We start from the raw sequence: 27,463 nt of genomic DNA, 5'->3' as shown, positions 1-27,463 counted from the left end.
TTATTATTATTATTATTAACGCGGCTGGTACAGGAAATAGCGCCACTAGCGCCCCCTTCACTTCCGGATTGCAATGGTCCCATTTCCATATAAGGTAAGAGGCTGACAGTGGTCCGTCCCCGCCCCTTTCTGCATGCTGCAGCGAGGTGTACTTGGAAGGAGGAGGAGGACAAGAAGAAGAAGAAGAAGAAGAAGAAGAGAAGAAGAGGAGAAGAAGAAGAAGAAGAATACCTCCTCTGTAGTTCACGGTCATGGCTGCTGCAGTGGGACGTTTGTCCCTGTGGTTAACCTCCAGAGTGCACGTGGACCGGAACAGAGCGCGCGCGGTGACAGCCCCATACATTTGCTGGCGACAGCAGAGAGTTTGCTGTTCCAGTCGCCTCACAACACGGCAATACAGTTATGACTCCAGGGACGACCTGAAGGTCCGGTATCTGGATGGGGAAGACGCGGGTACGTAGTTCCCCGGTGCTGATACGTTTTGGTAATAGTATTTAATGTCTCACATTATTCAGTTTTGACACACCGAAAATGTGAAGTACATCCGATAGATCCTTCCTTACCGAATGAAAAACTGCCTGGTGACTAAAAACATATTTCATCACTCCGGCGGAGCAACACCTCCTGGTGACAGGATGTTCCTATTTTAAAGGCAGTAGTTTATATTTAGTGACAAAAATAAAAATTACAGTCAGTCATGAGGAAAAATAAGCACACATCATTAAATATTAAGGTCTTTCAAAAGATTGTTTTTTTTAATCTCTGTAAGAGAAAGCGATTTAATTACAACAATGCCTTTTTTTAAACCCAAGATATCTACAAAACATTTCTAACTTAGGAAAAAGTTACATCACCTTACTTCCTGATAGAGTTATTATCTCTTTGGACCTCCTGTGTCAATTGGAGAAAATAAGTATTTGATATTCCTCCAGCAAGTGAAGCCTGGCGGTGCAAGTGAAGCCTGGCGGTGCAAGTGAAGCCTGGCGGTCTACTGGCTTCACTCACTGGGGGAAATCCTGATTGTTGGGCTACGTGGCTACAATATGGTGCTATCTGTAATTGTGTTTGAGCTGAGTTTGTTCACAAATACATCACAGCAAATAATCTGATTTATTTTAAAGCTTGGCCAATTAACCCTCTCACAGACTTCACTAAATCTATATCTAATCACGGTTAGTGATGCTGATGTTCTTGATATGCAGAGCAGCTATAAATCATATTCTACCCAAGTCCCCATCACCTTGGGCCAGCCCTGCATGAAGAGAGCCACTCCGCTGCCTTGCAAATCTCTCTGCTTAATGCAAGAGACCAATAGGGAGATTTAATTTATGAGGCAGTAGCAAGGACAGACCTGCAGACCAAGCTTTTCTGCTTTATGACGGTTGAGCCACAAAACGGAGGGGTTTTATGGGGCTGGTTTTTCACATCCCTACTCTTTTTGTCAGCCCAAGCTTCCATGGGGCCCTAAGCAAAATTTGGTTTTGGGCCCTCTATCTCTGCTAACAATGTGGATTGCTGGAATCAATAGTCAGACAATTAGATCATTTGCATACCTACTATAAACTTATTGCATCTCTGTTTCCAGGGTTAGGGTTACCCTAACCCTAACCTTACCACAGGGGTCGCGTTTCATTGGCTAATGCCCACTTCACGTCACAATGCAGCTACCACGTGTGTGACCGTCTCACAAACTCAAGCTACAGTAGTAAACACATGCTAATGTACATTGTGGACTAGCAGACCGGCAGAAAGTTTTTGCGTCAGGACTCAAAAAAGAATGGTTCTCCACCGTCAGTGGGGAATCTGTACAGGTGATGTCAGGTATCCTGATCGTATTTGTGGAACTAAAATTCACAGATTTCCTAAATCTGAAATGGAAAGCCTTGCTTGGATCAAAGCTTGTGCACGACCACATTTGCATCTCAACCGTAGTGATCAATAAGAACAAAGGAGTGTCTGCTGGTGTAAGTATTATTGCTTTGCTTTCTTTGTGTTTAGTGAATGGAGATATTTTGAGTGATTGTTTATCCATTTGAGATTCTGCTATACAGCTTCAGTAGTGTTATCCATTTTGTAGTCTGAATGGAACATGTAGATTTAATTGAGTGGGATACTATTTTACCAACTGTTTCAGTATCTATGATAAATATGTATTGCAATAAATATATATATTACAATTTATTTATTTGTTTATTAGCATTTTGTCGGCGGGGATGGGCCAACAGCGTCCCATCCTTATCCGACACCTGCAGACGGAGCCCGAGTGCATAAAGCAAGGCCTGCAAGAAAAAGAGCATCAGAAAGTTCAAGTAGGCAAGACAGTCGAGACAAGAGACCACGGATTGGAGCAGAGAGCTTGTAAGTATACGCACCTATAACACAGTTCTGATTTAAAGTTACTTTATTATTTATCATGTGTCACAATTCACATTTTCCAAAAACTTATGAACATCTACTATCAATATCCTCTTACATCACATGAACATGATGCAGGAACATCAATCGCTTTTATTTCAATTATTTACAGGATGTCATCTAGATCACAGTGAATGTTCTGAAATATTTACAGGGATACCTGCGATGCTGCGGTGAACAATGATGCAGACAAAGGGATAGGGGTGCAAGCAGATGAACAGTGTAAGTGAGCATAACCAGTTTCGTCAATTTTTATTGCCTACATGTTTTTCAAATAAGGCACAGCATGATCTCGATAGAAAGCGGCTAAAATTTCTAACATGGATTCCATAAACGGTGTGTCAGGCCACACTCTTTCTACATGTAGACCCTTGTGAGTGAAAACAATAAAGTCACAAAAATCACATCCTGTGATCATAAGTTGACCTTGAACCTGAGCATAGTGCATGTGCGTTTTCTTCAGCTGAGCACAACCACATTGTTGCATTTCTAAGCAAAAGTTGGGTAGCATGCATGCATCCAAAATGGTGGAATTTCAAGCGGCATATGGACACTTTATTTCTATTATACCTGACTGGCCACCATCACATACTTTGCCGTCGGGTGAAGCACCTAAGAAAAGAAAGCAATTACTGACCGCAAAGCCACACTCGTGCAAGTGCCGGTCCTGATGAGTCTGTAAACATTTCGATTTTGCTAAGGGCTCATTTCTTCGCCCGTAATCCAGTGAAGGGGCTAAAACCGAGTTAACATTAAAAATTGTCTCTAAAAGCTTGTCTGTGACCTTTGCTCTTCTGACCATGACTTGATGGAAATTTGACACTGTTAGCCTTTTTTTCCTTGCCTCAAACCACTCAGAACATTTACTCTGACCTCTGGTTCGAGCTTCAAGTCCCACAGGATCTTCACAAATATTAATGTCCTTCATAGATTTGTATTTTTCTGGAAGATCCACTGGTGGATTATTTGTGACATGTGTCTTGCAACACTGTTGTTTGACTGCTGTCGCATCTGCCTTCAAGTTCCTTGTCTGAAACAAAAAAGAACATTATCATCATATATATAGATATGTAAATTCCTTTTTTGTTTGTTTGTTTTCAGAGATTTCACCGCTGGATATGCTGGCACTGACTGCAGAGTTGGAAATGGCAACAAGAGAAATCAGTCGCTTAAAAGCAGAAGTGGAAGATTTAGAAACACACCTACAGAAAGAGAAGACGGCCGTACAACAAGAACGGAAACGAAAACAGTTTTGTATTGAAAATGTTGCAGAGTCTGAGAAGAATGGCAGAAACAATCTGTTTTTATATTATACAGGAGTTACATTAGTGCTTTTCTTGTCACTATTTACATTTCTCTTGCCAAAGAGGGAGACTTTGATTTATGTTGGAAACAGAAATGATATTGGAGAAATGTCAACGGAAAATGGGCTTTTTCTGACTATTTACAGACTGAGACAAAACTTAGGTCTATCCGATCTAGCAACACACTTCGGCATTTCACAACAGTCAGCTGGTGTAGTATTTAACACTTGGATTGACATTATATATCTAAAGCTGTACACTGTTTCTATCTGGCCCCATAGACAAACTATAATAGATAACATGCCAAAAGACTTCAAAGCTAATTTCCCTACAACCTTAGTTATTATTGATGGAACAGAATTAAAAACAGAATCCCCCTGGGCCCATGGTGTGCAATGTCAACTATATAGCGATTATAAGTCTACCACAACATTCAAGGCACTCGTAGCTTGTGACTCTTGGGGGTTTTTAATGTTCACATCAGAATTATTCACAGGATCAATTTCAGAAAAGACCATCACAAAAGAAAGTGGGTTGTATGAAACAATATAACAACTGAAGGGTGTTGGTTATATTCAGAATGGTGACTGTGTCATGGCAGACAAAGGGTTTACAATCAAGGATGAGATAAATGCCCTTGGTTTGTCCGTAAACATACCACCTTTTGCCTCAGCAGACAAACAGTTGTCTCAGGCTGATCTTGCACTAACTGACAAAATAGCAAGACACAGAGTGCAACATTGAACAACTGATTTATCACATAAAAGATTTCAAGATTGTTGGTTGTACAATTCCTGCTATATTATTTCCAAAGTTAAACAGAATATGGACTGTGTGTTGCTACTTGACACTTTTCTAGGGCTTGGTTTTAAACAAAACGTAAGAACAGTAACACAAGTTTTGTTTGCAGAGATAGTTCAATATACATTTCCCAACCTTTATCACCCTGTAAATACAATGGAAATGTATTTTGAGAACTGTCAAATTTGCAACGGTAATTAAAATACATTTTTTTAAATGTGTTTGCTTTGTTTGCATGCATGCAATTGTAGTTACACTCTGAATCGGAAAACAACACAAGGGTACATAAAATTATTTTGTTATAAATTTTGTTTCAAAGCTGAATCAGTAAAAGACTATGCATACTTTTTGTTCACGTCCAAACTGCATTCCTTTGGTCTGCGCTTGCAGTTAGTCACGTGTCGTACCAGAGTGAGGTGGTTGATGGGCACGGGTTCAATCCTCAAACCCAGAGCCAATGGTGCTCCCCAAGCTTGTGGCATAATGGTGCAGCTCAGTCGGTCAGCGATTGAGGAAAAATTTAGAAGTTTGAAATATTGTCAGGTCTTAAGGAGGCCTACAATGTGTGAACAATGACCCCCAAGTCTGAAAAAAAGAAAGTCAATAATAAACGCATCCATTATGAAAACCTTTTAGCTAAGTACAGCATAATGGCAGTACCGATACAACTTCTACACCTTGAAGCCTGTCTGTTRCACAGTCTTACGTTAGCTGAACAGATCAATATGCAATGTGTACCGTCTCTGACATACATTAAAGATTTTATTTTACCTGAAAAGGCTTTTTACTAAACTGTAATCGTGTTAGCCACGCTAGCACCAAGTACAGTGTATCAGGCCTAGGCACACTCAAACATTTGCCAACAACAGAAATCACTAATTTCAAAAGTAACCCTCAAAACCATGAATGCTCGACTTACACAGCCTTGCAAGATCAGTGATCTTGTCCACAGCTATATTTATGCTGAGGGCCTGAGGATCTGCTGTTTTCCTCATCAACCGGTAGCATTTCGCTGTGTCGCGCACAATGTTGGAGGCATCAAACACCTTGATGTCGTCCAAAAAAGATGACATGAACTTGTTGGTTTCCCTGTCCATTGTCATGGCTGATATTTTGTGAAAATCCGGCAGAAATGCTACAGTAATCAACTCAGAAATACTCTGCAGAGAGTCAGTCCAAATGAAAGACGCCATGTTTACATAGAAACTAAGCTCTGCGATGCTTTGTTTGTGAGACATGCAGCCATGTGGGATTTTTGAGGGCGTTTCTGGGCGGAGCTTGGTAAGGTCCATCCCCTGATCCTATCTTCCTCAGGAAAGGTTTAAAATTAGCCTCTGTCCTCTTCTGCTCTGCAGTGAGAAGTTTGACTGACGGACCGGTCCACCGGGTCATGTCTGCACATTTGGAGTTAATAATATTCACCCCACTGTGGCATACTCAATGACTTTCTTATGTTTAGTGACATTTCGGACAAAAAAAGAAGATTTTAGCCAAAATCAAAATCTGCAGGTTTTTTAAAGCTCAGTAATCGGCAATCGGTGCAGCCCAACTTAAAATGCAATACTTACACACACATATTCATGACATACTGTGATTAAATTAATTTCTCTTAAATGTATCTCCAATAGCTAAAAATGTTATTTATACCAGGTGAGTCTTTCTCCCCTGAGAATGTGGATTGGTACTGGACTGATTCTGAGCATCCAAATAATTTTAACAAAAGTTTCGCATATCTTAGAAGCTGATGTAAGATAAATGATTATGCTCAGCAGCAAACAACATATCACCAACTATGACTTAGAGTAGCTCATTGATTTATTAATGTAGCAGCTATGTAGCCTGACGTAAAAATATTTTGCTAGGTAATGTCAAACATTGAGAAGTTTTAATTATTCTTATAAAACTTTTTCAAACACGCTGGTTTGAAGCAAAAAAACTCAGAAACATCCAGGGCCAACCACGGGAATCAACTCATTTACATTTAAGACTCAGTTTCACACAAACACAAAGATGCTAGCATAAATGTTTAGCTGTTGAACTGGACTGTTCAAGGTCGCTATCAAGCACAAATCTTTTTGATAAATATTACATTACCAAGACGCATGAAAACAAACCTTTATCTTGGCTGTTTTTTATTCTTCTTTCTTTTCTCTCTCCCTAAAGAATAAGCCGTTTTTTTACAACATTCTTTTGCTAAGTTATCTTCTACCGGAGCTTTGGACGTTTGCACTGTACATTGCAGCTCATATTACCGGTGAAGCATGACCTACACGGCTACCAGCGGGCCCCGAAGAGCAATTAATTCTTTTGTTTTTGTCCATAAAAATTATAATTTCTACATACATTATCATTTGATAATGTATGTAGAAATTACATTATCACTTCTTTTTACATTATTGTAAAAAGAAGTGATTTCTTTTTACAATAACACATATTTATGTGTTATTGTAAAAAGAAATCACTTAATAATGACATTTTGTGGTGTTGTTATAATGACACAGAAATCGTTAAAAAAAAATTGGCTCCACTCGGGGCCCCTTAGAGACCCTGGGACCCTAAGCGGCTGCTTAGTTTGCTTATACCTTGGGCCGATCCAGCAGGAGGTGCAGAAACTAACAATGCCAGAGTTTGTAACGCCCACTTTCTGGGAGGTAATGATCGCATCGTTTAAATTGTATTTCAAATATTTTATTAAACAGTTACTTAGAAAGATATGGCCAAGTCAAAGTCCAGACCTGAATCCAATCGAGAATCTGTGGAAAGAGCTGAAAACTGCTGTTCACAGGTGCTCTCCATCTAACCTGACTGAGCTCCAGCTGTTTGCAAGGAAGAATGGCCAAGAATTTCAGTCTCTTGATGTGGAAAACTGATGGACATACTCCAAGTGACTTGCAGCTGTAATTGCAGCAAAAGGTGGTGCTACAAAGTATTAACACAAGGCGGCCGAATAATATTGCAGCCCCACTTTGCGGGTTTTTTATTTGTTAAAAAAAGTTTAAAATATCCAAACATTTCGTTCCACCTCACGATTGTGTCCCACTTGTTGTTGATTCTTGACAAAATAAAAGTTTTAGATCTTTATGTTTTAAGTCTGAAAAGTGGCAAAAGTTTGAAAAGTTTAAGGGGGCCGAATACTTTCACAAGGCAGTCACTGTATGTCCAGGAGCCCCCTATTCCATAAACTGCCCCTTATTGTATGTTTTGTGTTAGAGATGTGTTGCATACATGACACCCTGCCTCATGTTCCCCTCCTGAGCATGGAAAAAACTTCAGTCTCAGGATTTTTTTCCAGCCCTGACAACATCATCTTGTTGAGTATCTCACGTGTTAAATATAATATTGGCCAATGTTGGTCTATTTTTAACATCTCGGTATTGGCTCCATTAGTTAAACTGGGCTGATATTAACAACCACTGTCTTTCCATCTTGTTGCCATTTGTGTTTCAGGAGGGTTAGGGGTCTTGTCATAGGGTATTTTTTTGGTTAAGAGACAGTGATGCACCATAGTATTTTGTGTTTTTTGTTTAGTTTTACTAAAGCAGAGAAGCAATGCGTGTGGCGTTGTTGTCTTTTTATGTTGTTGAAAGGGAAATATAAAATGATCAGTTATCTTCCATTACAATAATAATGAATATTGAACATGAATTTCAGAATGAAATTTATATATTTGTCCATCCTTAACTATATCAGTATATTGCATCTCTATTTCAGGAATTGTTGTTGTTGGGATAAATCGACCAAAAGCCAAAAACTCCATAAGCAAAAATCTTGTCAACATGGTATGTATTTTTTTTATTCTTTTTACCTTTCTGTTTTTTAAAAATCATTTTAGAATTACTTGACTCTCATTAAATAATTTCTAAGTTATTTTGATAAACTTCTTAATGTTTAATATTTTTGTGGATTAGTGCTTTAAGGCTACTTTTGAAATCTGAAGGCATCCATTGACGGGGTTTTCACAAAGCGATATTTTCCTTGATAATGTTCGTTTGATGCCTTGTTTAAATTGAGTGTAAAACATTACACTCAATGTTTTACACTCATTACATTAGATGTAATGATGTTACATTATTACATGTCTGTTAATGATGCAACATTAACAGTCATGTAATGTTACTGTTAATGTGTAACATGGACTGTTTTTGGAAAAGTCCGTTCTAGTTTGCTCTGTTTCATCACATTAGGTTTACAGACTTGGATAATGGAACACATCTTCTGTAATATATCAGCTTTTGTTTTGTTGTCTTTGTATTTATGTTGTCAAACTTTTTCTTCCAGATGTTTGAGGCTGTAGAGGATATTAAGAAGAATAACAAAGTGCGCAGTGTTATTTTATCCAGCTTGGTTCCTGGTATTTTCTGTGCAGGTATGCTCTTGGGAGCTATGCTGTTTTACCTTTAGATGTAAAGTTTTGTGTAAAAGTTATGTGATAAGTGCTTATTTGTTCTTAAGAATGCTATGTTCAGAAACCACAGCCGATGGCTCTTAATGGTTCATCTTGCAACAGGAGGCTAAGACACAAACTTGATGCTGTGATTTTGTTTCTGCGTATAGGTGCAGATCTGAAAGAGAGGGCAAAGATGCATCAGAGTGAGGTGGGACCGTTTGTTTCAAAAGCAAGAGCCCTCATCACAGAGCTGGGTAAGAACGTCAGAGGTAGTTTATTTGCTCCTCTTCATGATATAGTTTGGCACCAGTGTCCTATCATAAATATAGTAGAACTAGATGAACTAGAAATTTTCCAAAGAAATTGTATCGGACAAAGTTTGGTGACTGCATGAATTTATTGACCATCAATGATAGGCTGAGCCATTCCATGGTTGTTTTTTTTAAGAGCTTTTTTTTATTATTTTGCCCGTGAGTTACTCTTTTAATTACATTAATAATGCTTTATTGAAGCCAAGAGAAGCAGCTAACTGACAAAACAACAACCAATTAAGTTTTTTATGGCACACAAACTACTTTCAGCTGCAAGCAAAGCTTTTATTTTCCCCAGAGTGCCACCAAATGCAGCAGCATTTTATGAATTCAAACGTAGAACAGAAAAGCAGAATCCTATGTTCAAAAAATACATTTGTTTAAATAATAACTGACCAGGTTGTATTTGTAGAATGTTGTCTCAAAAGTGAGAACCATCTTATCAATGAATTTCCTGCTGAAGCTGCAAAGGCCATCAATCTAGATGTTTGTTACTCATTGACCCATTAAGCTCCTTTTGTATTCGCTTGTCGGAGAGGAAGCCGCTGAGGAAAATAATTAAATCAGCTTAAAAGGAATGATTTACCTTTTAAGTAAATCGTTCACAAAATTCTCATTTGTCTCCAACCTGGACTGCTGTCTGGTGCAGCTGAACTCCCGCTGCGGCTTGTGGGAATTCTCCCACTGGAACGAGAGCACTGCCGACTTCTGATCACTTCAATTGGAGAAATGTTTAAATATGGTTGGATCTGAACAAATTATTGTATACCATATGTATAATAGAAACTATAGAAATTTGAGCTATGATGGAGATCTGTGTTCTACCAGCTAACCGTAGTAATGCTTGTTGATGACACAATCGGCTGCCTTCAAACCATAGAGCAAGCGGAGAGCTAGCAGGAAGCAGCATGGCTGAGTGCAAGAGAGGAGCTCGTTAAAACCCTCCTGTTATGTTCGTTTCTTACGTACAGCAATAATGTTCGTGGGTCAATTTGACCCGGGGAGTGTTTAGTCATGCTACAGTGTCAGACATCAAAAAATTCCTCCAAAACTTTTTTATATCTGATTATTAACTCCAATATTAACTATTTCAATCAATATTTGTGCAATGATGTTTTATATTTCTCACAAATAAAGGATCAATGACGACAATTTACTCATTTGGACATAAAAAATTTTGATTTTCAAATTTTTATGCCCACTGAAAAAACCTAAACACAAAATTACACTAACTATTCTTGAAAGGGATTTTTTGTAAAATTTTTTATATTACATTTAGATTTTTTTTTGAAGGGGTGATGTTTTTAATTGAACTTCAGACACTATTCTGCTCTGGGTCAAATTGACCCGCTGACTAAAATCAAGATAAATGAGTCCTAAAGATAATCCTGCTGCTGGCTTTCCAGTTTAAACCTGCATGTCCAAAACATAACTGGGTTTTTCATCACATGCTGCCCAGATTTTTATGCCATATTTAGCTGGTGTGGAAGGCATATACTGCCTAAATGAGCAGCGACCTCTGAATGCCAGCGGTGATCTTTATGAATGCCACAAGCCTTTCATCCACTGTGACATGAGGGCCTGGGTTATAGAACAGAGGAAGTTACAACCCACGTGTTCAACACTGATCTATTAGCTGCTAGTTTGTCTTGTCCATCGATTGTCAAATTGGATTACTCTGGAGAGAAGTCTCCAGAAACATTATGGCCCGAAATATTTCACTGGCTGTTGATTCATTCTTTGACTTGAAAATTGTGGTCAGAATGAGGACACACACACACACCCCCAAATATGCATGTAAATGCATTTGGTCCAGCTCCTTCCAGTTCTCTCCAAAAACTCGCCTTCCTTTTAGACTTATCATTTCAAGAATGATTTCCTTTATTACACGAGGCCTGAGTAGCTCAAAGACTGACTTGATGTCTGTAATGTGAGTTTCTGCCTCCTAGTCGGTCCTGGATGATCAACAAGACGTTCCAGAGCTTCCAGGGTTTTCATCTTTTTATTTCCCTGCGGCTCTTTTCCTGATCTCTGACAGTGACGATATCACATGTACCTTCAGTGTGTAATGTGTTTAGGACTCCCTTGCAGAGAGTATTTATGTTCCCCACCACTTCTACTGAGTGTCACTCAGTGTGGGTGGAGTTTGTCCAGGGGAACAGAAAAGGTTCCTGTCAAAGGTTGTATGAACACCTGCTTTCTGGCAGCTTCCTAGTGAAGTAAAGAGAATAGTGAAAGAGAGGGTTTTGTGTGCGTGTTTAGGTGTGTGTGTGTGTGTGTGTGTGTGTGTGTGTGTGTGTGGGTGTGTGTGTGTGTGTGTGTGTGCGTGTGTGTGTGTGTGTGTGTGTGCGTGTGTGTGTGTGTGTGTGGTGAAATATGTCTCATAGGTACAAGGAAACAAATAGAATTGGACATTTTTTTAACCTTTTTACCCTTCAACTTGTATACCGGGTCAAATTGACCCGAACAGTATCGATGTAACAAATAGACCCAGGGGGGGCTGCAAATGTGTAAAATGAACCATTTTCATTTTATACAAAGAGTGCACCTATTAAGACAAATAGAAAAAGTTTCATGCAGAAAAAATACTTCTAACTATTTTTAAAAAAATGTTAAACTTTGAAACGGGTCAATTTGACCCGCAACTAATAGGAGGGTTTTAAAAAGACGGGAGCAAAAACTTTGATTATCTGAATGTGGTTCGGGTTTAAACAGTCAGACCAGGAATGTTATCTGCAAAGTGTGTGAGGTGACACAATAATTAATTAAAATTCAATTAAAAGCAAGTTGTGAGATTATATAAATTCAAGCCACTATAGATGAATAGCTCATGATTTAAATGCAATCATTTAATTTTATTGTTTATATATATAGTTATTGGGACCACAGGCAGTGTTGTTTTTTTTTCATTGTGGAGAAAAAGGTTTCATTTATTTATCTGCTTGATGTGTGATGGCATGATGTGGATTCTCCATTCAACTTGTTGAATACTTTTTAGACATAATGAAATACAGTGCAATTGAATATGACATTATTATAATTTGTAAAAAAAACTTACAAGTAAGAATGAATTATCACAGAAATGTTTGACACAGACTGTCAAAATGACAGACATCATAAAAGTTGGGTAACCCTCCTCTGACAGAGAGATCTGGAAGATGACTCGACACTGTCGATGCATCTATCAACGGCTGATTTCAAACCAACTCTGTCTGGCCAGCCCAATTGGAACCACAGATCTGAGTATTTTAGGGCGTGGATGGGACCGGGCTATGCACAGCAGTCAAAAGGGCGCTTTGGTGAAGTCCAGGGGCTTCATACATAAAGAGTGCGTGTGCAAAAAAATGTGTGGCGCCATATTTTACACACAAGTCAGCATGTATAAAAATTAACTTTGCGTCAAAGTGTGCGTAAATATACGCACACTTTTTCGCTGGTGTGAAAATGTGCGGCAGCCACGTAAACTTTTTCTGTGGACAATATCAAACTACAAAGCGTCAAAACTCACTTAAATACACTAAAACTTGACGACATTCAGTTATTTAGACCAAGAAGCATCAAACCCAATGTTTTTTTCATGGTTTTAATATTTTATTGTTTAAACGTAAACAATGAAACTGAACCGCATTTATCCTCAGACAATAACCTAACATGCACACAAAATAAAGAAAATAAAAATAAAAGGACGTGAAAACTTCACCCTAATGTAAATAGTACTTTTCCTCAGTTTTTTTCTCATAAAGATGTAACGCATTGGTCTGTGTGCTGAAGCACATGAAATGCATCTATGGGGTCATTTCATTCTCACTAAGAAAAGAAAACAGGGTTGGATCTGCAGATTAACTCCAAACAAGGTGTGTGGACAATCAAACGTACATTAGTAGCAGCGCAAACCACAATTACACGGCACAATGTAATTGTGGCACATCGCCAATGGAAGGATTCAGAGGGAGCGATTGATCATATTGATCTGCTGGGAAATGTTGATGATGGCTTATTAGTGTTTCCATAATAAACACTAATTTATTAGTGTTTTAGTCCTTTACGTTTTGCTCCTTCTTTAAGCAAAACTTAAAGAAGGAGCCGTGCGGTACTGGTCCAGCTGCAGTCATCCTTCAGTCAAGCCATTCTCACTCGGTGAATGCTCTTTTATGGACAGAAAGCATCTTTATTCTTTAAATGTCCAACTTCTGCACATGATTCTACTATTTAGAGCAGCATTTCGCAACGGTTGCGTTCAGAGGACGGCAGGGGGCGCTGGCGGAAATTTTTACCAAAGGGGGGCGTTTGGTTGAAGGTAACTTTACACCTTAAATGCACAACAATACCAGTTTAGACTTTGAGCAACTTGTTAAAACTGTATTGTGTAACATTAAATCAGGCTTGGCTGCAACAGTATCGATGGTAGCTCTCCTTCTCTTCAGTGTTTGTTAGCTTTTGGCGCAGCTCCGCTCCTGCTACTGGTAGCTTCACCGCATCAGTTCAGCGTTACACCAGCTGATGACGTTGCTGTGATTCACTTTGTCTGGTATTTTTGTACATGTTTTTGCAGTTCTGTGATCATGCCAAAGCAGCAACTTATATTAAAAGTGTTTTATTTCCGTTTGAAAGCTGCCCGCTTCCATGGAAGGACAACAGAAAAACGCTCTTATAAACATGTAATTACTAAAATCACGATACCCTCACTTTGTATCCCTCTGAAAAATGAATCAATTTAAATAAAGAAATTCCTCCATGGGTGATACCACGATAGAGAGCGTGATCTGATATGGAACGGTAGCACCACAGCACTTTTGAATTTTAATCATTAGAATACCGGAACTAAAAGGTTTACATCAGTCTGCTTTTCTCCATTGATATTAGCTTCCCGACAACTCCGCGCCTCATGGGGTAAAAAAAAAGACGATGTGCACGTTGCGCAAAACCCTGAAACAGAACCGTGACATAGAACGGAACAACAAACTATTAATCTATAAATCAATAGACAGGTCTATATAAAGATATAATCCATGTTCCTGTCCCATATCTGTATGGCATTAAAAGGATTTGGAACTTTTGTTTTTCCTCTGGTTTGCACAATAAATGCCATGTGGGTGAAATTTTATGAATGTTACTCTGATGTCCCATTCTCCTGAAGGCAGCACATAGCTGCACCACCAGAAACTCACAGAAACATTGTAGAGAAGAAGAGCTATGATTGACATAGTTGGAGTTCTGTCCATGTTTTAATGTTGCAGAGCTCAGTCTTTTTGCAAACAGTTCAAAATTTAAACTGGCATGTTGAACATCTCTTATCTGGTCCTTTTGTGTCATATTTAACTAGAAAAATGGCACAGAACAAGAATATTTTTTCCACTCTGATTGGCTGCTATTAGGCCTACCAATTTTAAGTTGAATGTCCATTCATTGCATTTTTCTTAGACGCCTGTGAAAATAATTTCTATTCGCATTGCTTTTTTGTTCTCTGGAAAATTATTTTTGATAACTCCTGAAACAACCCTAAAAATCAAACATCAACATCCATCCATTTTCTTTACACCCTTGTCCCCTTAGTGGGGTCAGGAGGGTTACTGGTGCCTATCTCGGGCTAACGTTCCGGGCGAGAGGCGGGGTCACCCTGGACAGGTCGCCAGTCTGTCGCAGGGCAACACAGAGACACACAGGACAAACAACCACACACACACTCACACCTAGGGAGAATTTGGAGAGGCCAATTAACCTGACAGTCATGTTTTTGGACTGTGGGAGGAAACCGCAGTACCTGGAGAGAACCCACCATGCACAGGGAGAACATGCAAACTCCATGCAGAAAGACCCCGGGACCTTCTTGCTGCAAGGCAAACAGCTCTGTCAACTGTGCCTCTGTGCAGCCAACACCAATATGCATGAGAGCAGAGTTTAGACAATAAACTGAATTCATGTAGGTAACCCAGTGTATACACATTAATGTGTAGCCCAGTCGCGGAAGGCTCTCCTCGCGAACCAAGGAGGGGAGGGGGGGGCAGGGACGAGAGACAGAAACTGCGGCGGCAGCGTGTCGGTTGGTCTGTGTTACCCAGAAAGCAGTTGGGCACAATATCGCAACACCAACACCGTGAGTGAAACAATGACTGGGGCAGCCTACTATATAAAGTACTCGGGGACAACTTCTTTATTATTACACATCCACATTTGTACGGGTGGCAACCCTAACTGTAGCGTCTATTCTATGCGCCTTATATATGAAAAAAGTTTTAAAATAAGCCTTTCATTGAAGGTGCGCCTTATAATCCGGTGCGCCTTATAGTGCGGAAAATACGGTATTCTAATTTGTTTGGTGGATGTGTTTTGTGTTTGGGGGAAGTGGCTTGATTTGTTTGCTTGTTTTGGTCATCTTGTCTTTGAGGTCACCTGGTCATGTGTTGCCATGGAAGCGCGCCCATGAGCAGTGCTGACAAGGACCTGGTGTTTTCAATCAGCCTCATTGGGAAAATCCATTGTCTGAGAAAGAGGAGAGATGTATTTTTAATTAGGCCCGAGCAGCGAAGCACTGGCGAAGGCCTATTGTAATCGCAGGATTTCTTCTTATTATTATTTTTCCGTCACTTCACGGGGTTATTTGTGGGCTTTATCATATTCAAAAACTCACCAAACTTCACCCAAAATTGTCCCCCGACGAAAATTTTCGGATTCTGGTGGAATCCGAAGTGGGCGTGGCCAAATGGCTCTACAGCGCCCCCTAACGTGAGTTGGGGGAAACCGTAGGTCGTAGAGATCTGAAATTTGTTATGTAGGTAGATCTCCCAAATCAAGAAAAAAAGTCTCTTGGAGGTACCCCCTAAAATGCTCAGGGAGGTGGCCATTTTGGGTCAAAGGTCAAATTTTGGCCTCCTCCTAGGGATTTTTACCTATCTGCTTCATTTTTGGTCAGGATGCAATTAAGGGGTGTGGCATTAAAAGTGATCAAAACGGTGAGTTTTCGTACATGTTGAGGGGACGTTCCAGGGCGCCGAAGTTGGCGTACTCGCCACAGAAAACCAGCCGCTACAACTTTCACATAGAAAGGTCAATTAGCACCAAACCTGCTATGAGGGATCCTGGTTGGATGCCTGACGATCCTATGTCGTCATAGTCAGACCTCATCTAAGCCCCGCCCCCCCAGAACAGGAAGTGAGTTTTTTTTACTTGGAAAGATACAACTCTGGCTCTCTTGACCTAATCAAGATGATCTGCTGTCAGATGACTCATAACAAGTTGGTCTCACTTGCTTTAAAGCGCCAAGAGTTTCCAGTGGAGGGCGTGGCCATGGCGGCGCGGCCAAGTCTCAGGTCACGCCACCGTCATACGTTTGGCTCTAGATTCCACATGTTTTAGTCCAGCTGCACCAAACTCACTGAGATCGATCCTTGTCCCCCTGCCCGACAGGAATTCAGTGGAAAATTTGGTGGGCGTGACCTAATTCCTCCGCAGCGCCCCCTAGAATATTTTAAATAATCAGCCCCCAGCCATGCTTTATCCCACAATTATGAAACTTGGTACACATGTGTAACTTGTCAGGACCTACAAAAAAGTCTCTTGGAGCCATGGTCCAAACCCAACAGGAAGTCGGCCATTTTGGATCAAAGTCACCATTTTGTCTTTTTCGTTGATGTCGTATCTGGGTGAACTCGTCCTAGAGCTTTCCAGTTCCAGGCTTCAAACTCGGTCAGCACAGTCTTGAGGCATTGAGGGTCAAAAGTTATCAAAGGAATTTTTCTATGGCAAAGCATGTGGGCGTGGCCAAGCCTCAAATCTGGCCATTCGCCATAAAACATCAAGGCTGGGAGAAGTACGCCAGAGCGTCAGCGGTGGCAACAGAGTGGTGGTGCATGAACCCCGCGGTGGCAAATAGGCCGGAGCGGCGCTGAGCTGCGAGGGCCTCCAATGCCGCTTGCGGCTTTAAATTTGGTTGCATCCAGATTGTTTTTGTTTTTTGCTTTGTTTGAGTTGATTGTAACTGTGTAAACAATTTTTAAGGAATATAGTTTAGTACAAATCTTTGTTCTTTCTTTCTGGAAATGTAAATGTCTCCACCCCTCTAATTAGTCCTGGTGGAAGCCAATCCCTAAAAGGCCAGGTGGTTCAGATGAGAGGGAGATTCTCCCTCTTGTTTCACTGCATGACATGCTGTGAAATAGATTGAAGTGTGTGAAGCTGGAGATAAAGAAAAAAATTGAGAGCTCTAAAACTGCTGGTTTCAGTCTGGTCTTTGGTCGCAAACTAACAAATTCAATTTGAGATTCTCTTTTCTGTGAAGTCGGTGTAGGGGAGATTGGATGAAATAAGTTTGCACTTCACTTAGTAGGTTTGAAAGAGTTTGGAACCGATTGGCTAGAATCGAACCAGACATAAATCAACTAAAGTGCATCTGGACAATGGCAAATAGGCTTTAATGCATCATGCATCCCTTGTTAGTTTCTGTGGTGTCATTTCCTGAATGGACAATGTATTGTTAAAAATAATATTGGTGTTATGGTTAATTATTAACCTATGGAATTCTTATGCTGTACATCAGTTTTTTGGGGGTTTATTAATTTATTTTATTTTTCAGATCATCTTTCAGTACCTACTATTGCTGCAGTTGATGGGGCTGCCTTAGGAGGAGGTTTGGAAATGGCCCTTGCTTGTGACATAAGAATTGCTTGTAAGACTTTTACATTGAAGCTACAAAGACACATAATCAAAAAAAGGGTGTACATGTATATATGTTTAAAAATGCATATTGGTTTCTTCTCCTTTACTTCTGTAGCCAGCAGTGCAAAAATGGGATTAGTTGAGACACAGCTTGCTATTATTCCCGGAGCAGGTGAGGTTGAATTTCTACTTTTAGTTTTTCTGGTTTTCCAGAGGACTTGAAATTAAAAAAAAAAAGAGTTGGCTGCCATTTTGATCATGTAATATTCAGGCTCCATTTTTCATATGTACTTTTTGTAGGTGGAACACAACGTCTCCCAAGGATTATTGGTGTGTCTCTAGCCAAGGAACTCATATTTACTGCTAGAATAGTGGATGGAAAAGAGGCAAGTCGTCTGGGACTAGTTAATCATTCCGTAGAGCAGAATGACAGTGGAGATGCTGCCTATCTCTACGCTCTTGAACTTGCTCGTCAGATCAACCCTCAGGTACTCAAGCAATGAGTTAAACCTTGTATATTTAATTGGAAAAGAATCAGATGCATGACTAAGTGAAAGTGTTGTCATTTTAAATCTTTTGACTTTACAGGGTCCAATTGCAGTTAGGATGGCAAAACTAGCAATCAACCAAGGAATACAGGTGAGTTATAGTAATTGTTTAAGTACTAACTTTATCAAAGTCCAGTATAAATATGTATGCTTAATGGCAAAAGTTTGTATTGGGAAAAATAGTTAGATGTCAGATTAGCTGTAAAACAATCAAGATTAGTTTAGACTAATCTCCATCTCTGATCAAACAATCAGGGATGGAGGGCTCGGGACCGTCTTGGATTGTTATGTCTTGGTCTTTGTCTCATTCGACAAAATGGGTTGAGGTCGGCTCGAGACTAGTTTTTATCAAAATTACAAAAACGTTTATCTTCACCCACAGACGCACAACAAAATGAATATGAATTAAAAGAAACATAAGTGATCACAGTGTAGCTGCGTCCCAGTGTCTCAGAAACAGTGCTATTTTTGCTAATGATTGCAAAATCATGTGGCATGGGAATGTTTACAGATGGCATTGGGTCCTTAAATTTAAAAGGGCACATCTGTGCGTTCACATGCAGGGGCGCCGCCAGGAATCTTAGGCCCCATGGCAAAAACTTAAATTGAGCCCCCCCCCCGTGCAACTCCTGTTACAGTTTCTTGAGTCTATCTGCATATTTTGTTAAAGTTGTCACAATGTTGTGACAGTTTGCTATGAGACAGATAATCTGTGAAAAATCAATCTCCTTCACCTCCTCCGTGAACTACTATTGTTTGCTAAAGTAATGCGCCGTTCTGACCAAAAACAACCAATCAGAACCAGGAGGACGGTCTTAGTGCTGTCAATCAACCTCATTCACTCACTGCTAAATGTGCTAATGATGGAGAAACAACTTATTGTTACAGGAAAACTGTTTATCTGCAGTCATTGGTGGCTATGCTAACTAAACCTAGTATTCTCAGTTTGAGGGGGAGGGAGCGAGGAAGAGGGAGGATGAGCAGGCACATGAGATTGTGATTGACAACGCTAAAACCCACCTCCTGCCTCTGATTGGTTGTTTCTAGATAGCACTGGGAGAAGGCAGAGGAAATATTTTTTTCACAAATTATCTCTCATGCCATACTCTCAACATAATGACAGTTTCAACAAATATGTAAAAAAAATATTTAAAAAAAAAGTTACATACTGCAGCTTTAATTTCACTTAGATCATGGGTCAGGAGGGACGTGGCAACCTGTATCTGTAATTTAAACGTAAGCTAAGATAAAACTGTGGACTAGCTGCAGTCCACACAGGAGGCTGTTTTTTTTTTTTTTTGGATCATTTTATGAAGATTGTTTGAATTTCTGTCAGCAGCAAATAGTGTTTTTGTTGTGTAATTGTGAAAAGAGAAAAGACACAGAGAAATTCCTATGGATTTCCTGGAATGATGCTAACTAGGTTGTCATTGGACACAGTTTTGCTCAGTTTTTTTACTGGGACGGGGGGAGGAAGAGGGTTTATGCTGGTATCATGGGTTAGAGCTGCTGCTGACTGACTCATCTGTTGTTAAGTGTGGTAAGAGGTACAAGGACAAGTTAAATATATGAATATCTTGGTATTTCTTTTCCTTAATTCATTAAATGCTATGGAGGCGAACAGTAGTCTGTAGCTAAGCTAACAGTAATTGACAGGGCCTTGATTTTTTTATTTATTTTATTATTTTTTTACATTTCTGTAATTTTATTTTGTGGAGGGCCCCCTGTCATCAAGGCCCTTAAAATTGTCATAACATTTCCCCCCTACATGTGAACGCACCCTGTTCACATGTGGCGTGTGGTTCATCTTTTGCTGAGGAAAAAAAAAAGCCTGCAATCTGACGGCAGAAAATTATGAAGCCTGCTTTATTAAAACATGAAAAATTTTTATGGAGGACCAAAACTGACAGAAGACATAAAAGCATAAATATATATTTAGTTTTTCCTTGTCCTTACACATGAGTTTCCGTAAAGAAATGTATATATTTTCTCTTTTCATTTCCTATAAACATGCGATTTTGTCAAGAAAAGTAAATATTTTGTTTTGTCTTTTCCTTATACAAGCCCTTGTTCTTTTGTCATTGCCTCTGTGTGCATCTTTATGTTAATGAGGAGAGCTGCCTTCCATGTCCAGCTCCTCTACTATTGGCCAATAGARCTTTGGAACCAACGTCACTGCATCAGATGTTGTGGGGCGTTTACGTCTCGCACAGTTGCTCGGTGCAATTTATTATTATTTTTACCTTTTATTTATTTATTTATTTATTTATTTATTTATTTATTTATTTATTTATTAGTTTAAATTGAGCATTTCTCTTCAATAGCTAGGTCATGTGACCTATTGAGTCAAAATCAGTGTGAAATTGCTTTACCAGTCTGTACAGATGAGTTACACGAGGTAAAAAAAAAGAATTTAGTTAAAATAGAATAAAAATGCATACATGCCTCATATATACAGTTTAGTACAATTACACATTGAATTCTAGTCAATGTTGCACACAATATGGAAGCTATTGAAGAAAACATTATTTAATATTAAAATTATTTAAAATATTGAATATGACTGGACATTTTAATAGAGGGTAGTGTGTGTCATGTAAAAGCATGAATTACTACTTTTTTGCCAGTTGGTCTCAAGGCCACTGTGACCAACTGTGTTTGACAGGAGTGTTTTTTTCAGAAATTTGTTGACAGTCCCTAAGTGAACCTCCGAGCCCTTGAGGAGGAGGGAGCTTGAGAACGGCTGGCCGAAATTAGCGTTCATAAATCGGATCAACCTTGAATTGTCACGATGTCGTAGCAATTTATGAGACAGATAATCTGGACACCCCAAATCTTGGAAAATTCTAGAATTGTCCCCCACAAAGAAATCATGAAATAAACCTTTGTATTTAAACAATATTAGTATTAAAAAGGCAGTAGAAACAAAAAACGAAATAAATATGCCTTTCGTCTAAGAAAAAAATAAGAATTATATTTTTAGGTCCACGCCACCATTGTTAGAGCAATGGTTCAGTCCAAAGTGTAGGAGGAGCAACAGCAGCGCTGACCGGTACAGGCTCCATTAGAGCCGCTGAAGTGAGGAGCTAGCTGTTAGCTGTTAGCTCTGCAGCACAAACAACAAAACCCTCCAGTAAGTAAATACTTAAAGCAAAAGACATGTTACACATTTTATTTACTTTCACTGCTCAATAGGAAGAAACACATTAACAATAAATTTCAGACTGCAGTTCGTTATTTCAGTACTTTGGCTGAATCATAATAAACTGCCACCTTATGCCTTGGAAATCAAAACTAGCAAAACTGCTTTGCTTTCATAGACTTAGATCCTTTTTATGTCAAAGGTAGCCAATATTTCAATTATATTTAGCTCTCTAACTCTTACTTTATTAAGAAGAGTTTGAAACGAGCGGCTGAGCATTACCACTAGCCAACTGTAGCGTCCCGGTTGAAAGGATGGTCTCTCAAACTGATGGTTCACGTTTCTTTATTCAACAGCCTTTGTACATGAACACACCGCAAGAGCTACAAAATATACAAATAAAATACCATTAGTAACTCAATGTACTAACCTTTTACCTTAACCTATGAATTATTTACTATAATTATGTTTACAATACATAGCCTATACTTATTTAACTCTAACATTCCTGTATTATAAAATAAAATAAAACATATTTCAACTGTTTCAACGGTTAACCAAATATTAACACCATCTAATGGCAAAACATAAACATCACACCCAATACATACAATCCACTCATCAAAACACTCACCTTGTTCCCTCCTCAACCAAGCGTCAACTGATTGTCTAGACCTTAATTATCTCCTTTTCACTTCGACTCTGTGCACCATGTCCAAGCAGTTAATTGTCAGTTATTGTCTGCAGTTTTGTGTCAGTCACTTGGCAACATTGTCCTTTTAAGCCCCTTCAAAATAAAAGCATCGGCCGCAAAACAACAAATACCTCTTAAATAGATGAGGATACAAAAAAATACAAATAGTCATTTACACCGACAGCTCTGTATGGGAGCTGAGAGCAGAGGGGCTACTGCAGCTGACAGTAAAACAAAATAAAGTATTTCTTTATTTCTTAAAACCACAAAATAAAACCTGAATATTTTTCTAGAAAACTCTGGTGCTGAGCCTTAAAGGTAAAGGTAATTTTATTTATATAGCACATTCTTGACAAGGCAATACAAAGTGCTTTACAGAAATTAAAGAAATGCAAGCTAAATAACAATCCAAAGGAAAGAGCAAAAGAAGAAAAATAATCTAATCTAATAATCTAGAAAAAACCCTGAACGCTGTATGCGCTCGGTTTTTACCTTAGAATGGCCAACTCTGTTATTCTTCTGTCAATTTGATACAGTAGGGCTTCCGCACTTCCCATATCTGTGTCCTCTGTCACTTTTATCAGTTAAAACTGTTTAATCCGTTGTTAACATGTGGTAACCTGTTTTTCCGAGCCGCCTTTAAACGCAACATGAGCGCTACGACGCTCTCGCTGGGTTTACGCCTGTGTGTSGTGAAGGAGACCTGCTGCTGCTGTGCAGAGCTACGCAGGTGTGTTAGAATCATGGCAGCAAAACGCAAAGAACGTTTCACAGTTTTTTCCCCAAACTAATCGACTGAGTTGAGTAAAGCTGTTGGATGCAGGTAAAGTTAGCTAAAAGATGACTAGCTAATATCAATACATCACCTTAAGCTTAACAAGTAGCCTGTAGGCTACTGATGTTTCTATGTTCAGCTATGCACATTCATTTTGCCCCCCAAAAAGTTGATTCAAACAACCAGTTCACAATGCAAAGCAGAAGTGAAGATTATTACAAACTTTATCATTATCATGATAAAGTAATGTTTTTTAACTTTGTTGGATTAGAAATGAATCTCAGGATCTTGTTCACGAATGAGGGGAAAAATGGGGCTGGAGCTCAACAGATGGATTGGTGCAGCGTCTGCAGTGAAGCTGCAGTCTGTTGAGGTGAAGACAGAGCTGAGTCAAAAAGCAAAGTTCTTGATTTACGAGTCAATCTATGTTCCTACCCTCATGTATGGTCATGGCTGGGGAGAAGGAAGTCTGGGCCTCCCTTCTTAGGCTGGCTCAGGGTCGTAACAAAAACGTGAAACCATGCTGCCCGCAGATAAAGTGCATACAAATTAATATTTATTAACAAAAACGACAATGGATTGTGGATATCAGTATCAGTGGTGTAATGCAAATGCTTGGATGTGTTGTATGAGTGCATATGGAAGTGTTGAAGTGCCAAAACAAAGACAAACTCAAAAGTGCAACAGGAGGGGAGCTGAGGCCTGGCCACCAAACATCACAGCGGCAGAGTGGACGCTGAAGCGACAAGCGACACAGAAGACGGAGACAGCCAGGTTAAAATACTCTGCACTCCCAATCACCGGATCAGAGACACCTGCAAAGGGGAGGAGCACAAAGACGGACAACAAGACACTTGCAGCCCAGCCTTCAAGGCCCAGGGCCGTAACAAAGATGCATGCATACTAAACTTAATTAGTATGAACACAACCCTAAATATGTCGTTCAAACTTCATACTACAGAGGAAACACACCACATGTTTTTTGATAATGTTTTATTTAGAACTTTAATAGGGAGTTAAATTTGACAAAATGTATTGAATTTACCCAGAACAGGTGTCAAATTTAAACAATATATTGGTATCAGTTGAAATAGAATATCCTTTCATCATTTTGTAGTCAAGGGATTGTTAGGTCAAGGAATCACATCAGGTTATTGTGTGTCCAAAAAGATTGTTTAGATTCTGCCATACATCATTGTAGTATTTGTCCTGACATCGACCCAGGACAACATTTGAAGCAAAATGGTTTCAGGTTTCTTGTGTACTTCACTGACAAATGCCTTATTCACTTTCAGGTGGATTTATCTACAGGTTTGGCAATCGAAGAGGCGTGCTATGCTCAGGTGAGTGTTGTATAATTGGGTTTCTGTAGTTCCTCCTAAATATTCCACAGTCAACTGTCAGCTGTATTATAAAAAACTGGAAGTGTTTGGGATTGACAGCAACTCGGCCATGAAGTGGTAGGCCACGTTAACTGAGAAAGCAGGGTCAGTGGATGCTGAAGCGCATAGTATGAAGAGGTCACCAACTTTCTTCAGAATCAATCACTACAGACCTCCAAACATCATGTGGCTCACATTAGCTCAAGAACAGTGTGCAGGGAGCTTCATGGCATGGGTTTCCATGGTAACCAGCTGCATCCAAGCCATACATCACCAAGAGCAATGCAAAGCGTCAGATGCTGTTTTGTAAAACTGCCGACGCTGGACTCTAGAGCAGTGGAGGCACGTTCTCTGGAGTGACGAATCACGCTTCTCTGTCTGGTAAACTGACGGATGAGTTCAGCAGTTGCCAGGAAAACGGTACTTGTCTGATTGCACTGTGCATGGATGGCAGTGTGGATGAACTTGACTGGCCTGCACAGAGTCCTGACTTCAACCCGATAGAGCCAGGCCTTCTTGTCCAACATCAGTATGTGACCTCACAAATGTGCTCCTGGAAGAATGGTCAAAAATCCCCATAAACACTCCTAAATCCTCAACCTTGTGGACAGCCTTCCCAGAAGATTTAAAGCTGTTTTAGCTGCAAAGGGAGGACCGACGTCAAATTAAACCCTGTGGGTTAGGAATGGGATGTCACTTGAGCTCATATGTGAGTCAAGGCAGGTGAGCGAACATTTTTGGCAACATAGTGTACCATCTTCAGTGGTACTTTACAACTGGCATGAAATTCAAAAGTTTACTCCATTCTTAGCAAAGTCAACTAATGAGTGCGCTCAGTCAATGCAACTTCACATAGGGACATGATCATCGTTCAACTAAACAAAACGGCACCAAGCACAACAGTTTCTTGTAAAATATTTGTTAGTATATATAAACATTTTAGTATTTTCATTTTGGGTTTTACACAACTGAAGTCTGCATTCATATGACTAGCTATTAGCTTCCCCCCCTTTTTGGTTTCTTAGGCCTTGTCCACACACGGGCAAAAACAAATACGGGCATTTTAAGCTATACAACTGACCATATACAAATATTTACACTGTAAAACCAGATGTGAGACAAACCTCAGAAGTGCAAATTGTTTCTTGTACTTATGATTTTGTAGGTGATCCCAACAAAAGATCGATTGGAAGGTTTGGCTGCTTTTAAGGAGAAGAGGCGACCTCATTACAAGGGGGAGTGAGGTCATACGATTCATTTCAAGAATTTCTGTTCCAAAAGTTAATGAATTCCCACAGCTTTGAACAACCAAACTATTTCACTGCAAAGACTTTGACTTGAAAGAGTGCGGTAATTACAATAAAGACTTTTTTTTATCATAACACATGCCATTGTAATTTCAAGTAAAGGTGTGTGCAGTGAAACATTACTCTGCACTGTGTCTGGAGGACTTTGTTGCATGATAGAACACATGGTTGGTACTGATGGAAGTCAATCTCTGGCTGTGCCCACTAGCTTCTCATGAATTCATATTCCTGTCTTTGAAAAATTCCTAAAAAGCTAAAACTGGGAATGTATGTCTTTGTGGGGATGTTTTTTCTTTTTTTTTTATTCAAATGCAATTTCTTCTTTTAAAATTTTACAACAACCATTGTTGATTAACAAACTAGTTCATTTAAATTGTCCATACATTCTGAGTTCAGCAATAGGTATACCTTATTTTATTTTCTTGGAAAATAGCATGTGATATTTGTTTTCCTTCAACAAATTACACGTCTACTTTTAGACAATTGGGAACTTATGGCGTACAGAAATGGTAAATAGAAAGTACACGTCTTTCATGTGTACATTTTTATTGCAAACTTAGTACATGATTTTTCACAAAACTGATAAGCTGCCATCTGGAGTTCAGTTTTGTACATTTTAGGTTAGATATGAATTGTTTAGAACCGACCTGGCAAACACGACATTATTTTTGTATTGTAATCCTGGACCTTCTGTTTTCCATGACTGTACTAACACATGAGGCTTATGTTGTTTTTACAGCTCACAAGGTTTCATTGTTTTCTTTATGTATGTACATCTTGGGTCTTTCAAGCAAAGCTGTTGCTTCAGTTTGCTGGAAATTATTTGAATATAATTAAATTGTCTCTCCTATTTAGTGCCAAAATTATAATGCCATATAATAACCATATTTTCAAGATTGTGTTTTGAAAACGCCTAATGTAATAGTAGAGGTTGTGGGTGATTGTCATGAAACAAGCCAGGTAATTTAGAACTTTAGTTTTTCTTTTCTATTATTCCTTGGTATTGTTTTTTGTTGTTTTAGTTTCAAACTGCTTTTGCTAAACTTTTGAATTAATGAGTCACATACCATGTGAAGACTGTCCATGTATAGCAGCTGCAATAAAGTCTAATAGAAATGCCTGATCCTTTTTGCTGCTTTCAAAGAAACAATTTGTTTAAATGTGTGGTTTCTTCATGGTGACATTATTGTGTAGTTTATATCCAAGACTTTTCACAGAAATATTAAAATCTTCATAGTCTAGGAAGACACTGTTTGGTTCCCATCACTGCAGCATTTCCTTACCAACTTCCTAACATTGCTTATATAATTTAATCACTAACTAATCTAGAATGTCAGAGATTTTTGGGACATCATAAAATTCTACAACATGCTGAAAACAGTGGTGGAAATGAGCTTTTTCAAAGTTATATTTCTATACTTCATTTCATCTGTCCCAAATTATTGCTCTAGAATTATCTTACTGTCCCGCAGATTCATTACAAGAACATGTATACAGATAAACGTTGAGTTTTTTATTTTTATTTCAAACCATTTCTTTGAAAACAAGCAATCAGCAGGACAAGAGAGAGAGTGCAGCATAACCAAGAACAAAATAATGACCACTACTTTTCTGTTCAAAAAGGAGTAGGAAAAAGTGGACACTTGTGTTACTTCAACTCTAACCCCGTATCTCAATTTAATCAAATATATTACTTACCGACTCCATCAGAAATTTGTAATTAAAACCATGTTATGATATTCATT

The 27,463-nt window shown here is 39.1% G+C and overlaps 1 protein-coding gene and 1 long non-coding RNA gene across 5 annotated transcripts; both read left to right on the top strand.

Annotated features, from left to right (window-relative positions):
- The first annotated feature begins 165 nt into the window (after positions 1 to 165).
- On the top strand, positions 166 to 26,846 carry auh (AU RNA binding protein/enoyl-CoA hydratase). The gene is made up of 10 exons (XM_008423822.2): positions 166 to 453; positions 8,232 to 8,299; positions 8,799 to 8,886; positions 9,075 to 9,161; positions 17,788 to 17,880; positions 17,986 to 18,042; positions 18,171 to 18,358; positions 18,459 to 18,509; positions 24,325 to 24,372; positions 25,577 to 26,846. Exons 1-10 carry the CDS (start codon positions 252 to 254, stop codon positions 25,652 to 25,654), a joined length of 960 nt encoding a protein of 319 aa, XP_008422044.1. The 5' UTR covers positions 166 to 251; the 3' UTR covers positions 25,655 to 26,846.
- On the top strand, positions 1,844 to 4,741 carry LOC103473517 (uncharacterized). 4 transcript variants are annotated; one of them, XR_001777159.1, is made up of 4 exons: positions 1,844 to 1,964; positions 2,198 to 2,358; positions 2,528 to 2,637; positions 3,517 to 4,741. It is a non-coding gene; the product is annotated as an uncharacterized LOC103473517 (long non-coding RNA). The 4 variants fall into 4 exon arrangements; XR_001777158.1 differs by having other exon boundaries at positions 1,844 to 2,358; positions 2,570 to 2,637; XR_001777157.1 differs by having other exon boundaries at positions 1,844 to 2,358.
- Positions 26,847 to 27,463: the final 617 nt, after the last annotated feature.

The sequence above is a fragment of the Poecilia reticulata genome, linkage group LG12, assembly GCF_000633615.1.
Source record: "Poecilia reticulata strain Guanapo linkage group LG12, Guppy_female_1.0+MT, whole genome shotgun sequence".
Classification (NCBI taxonomy): domain Eukaryota; kingdom Metazoa; phylum Chordata; class Actinopteri; order Cyprinodontiformes; family Poeciliidae; genus Poecilia; species Poecilia reticulata.
The sequence above is the reverse complement of the archived record's forward strand: the minus strand, read 5'-3'. Positions and strand labels throughout refer to the sequence as shown.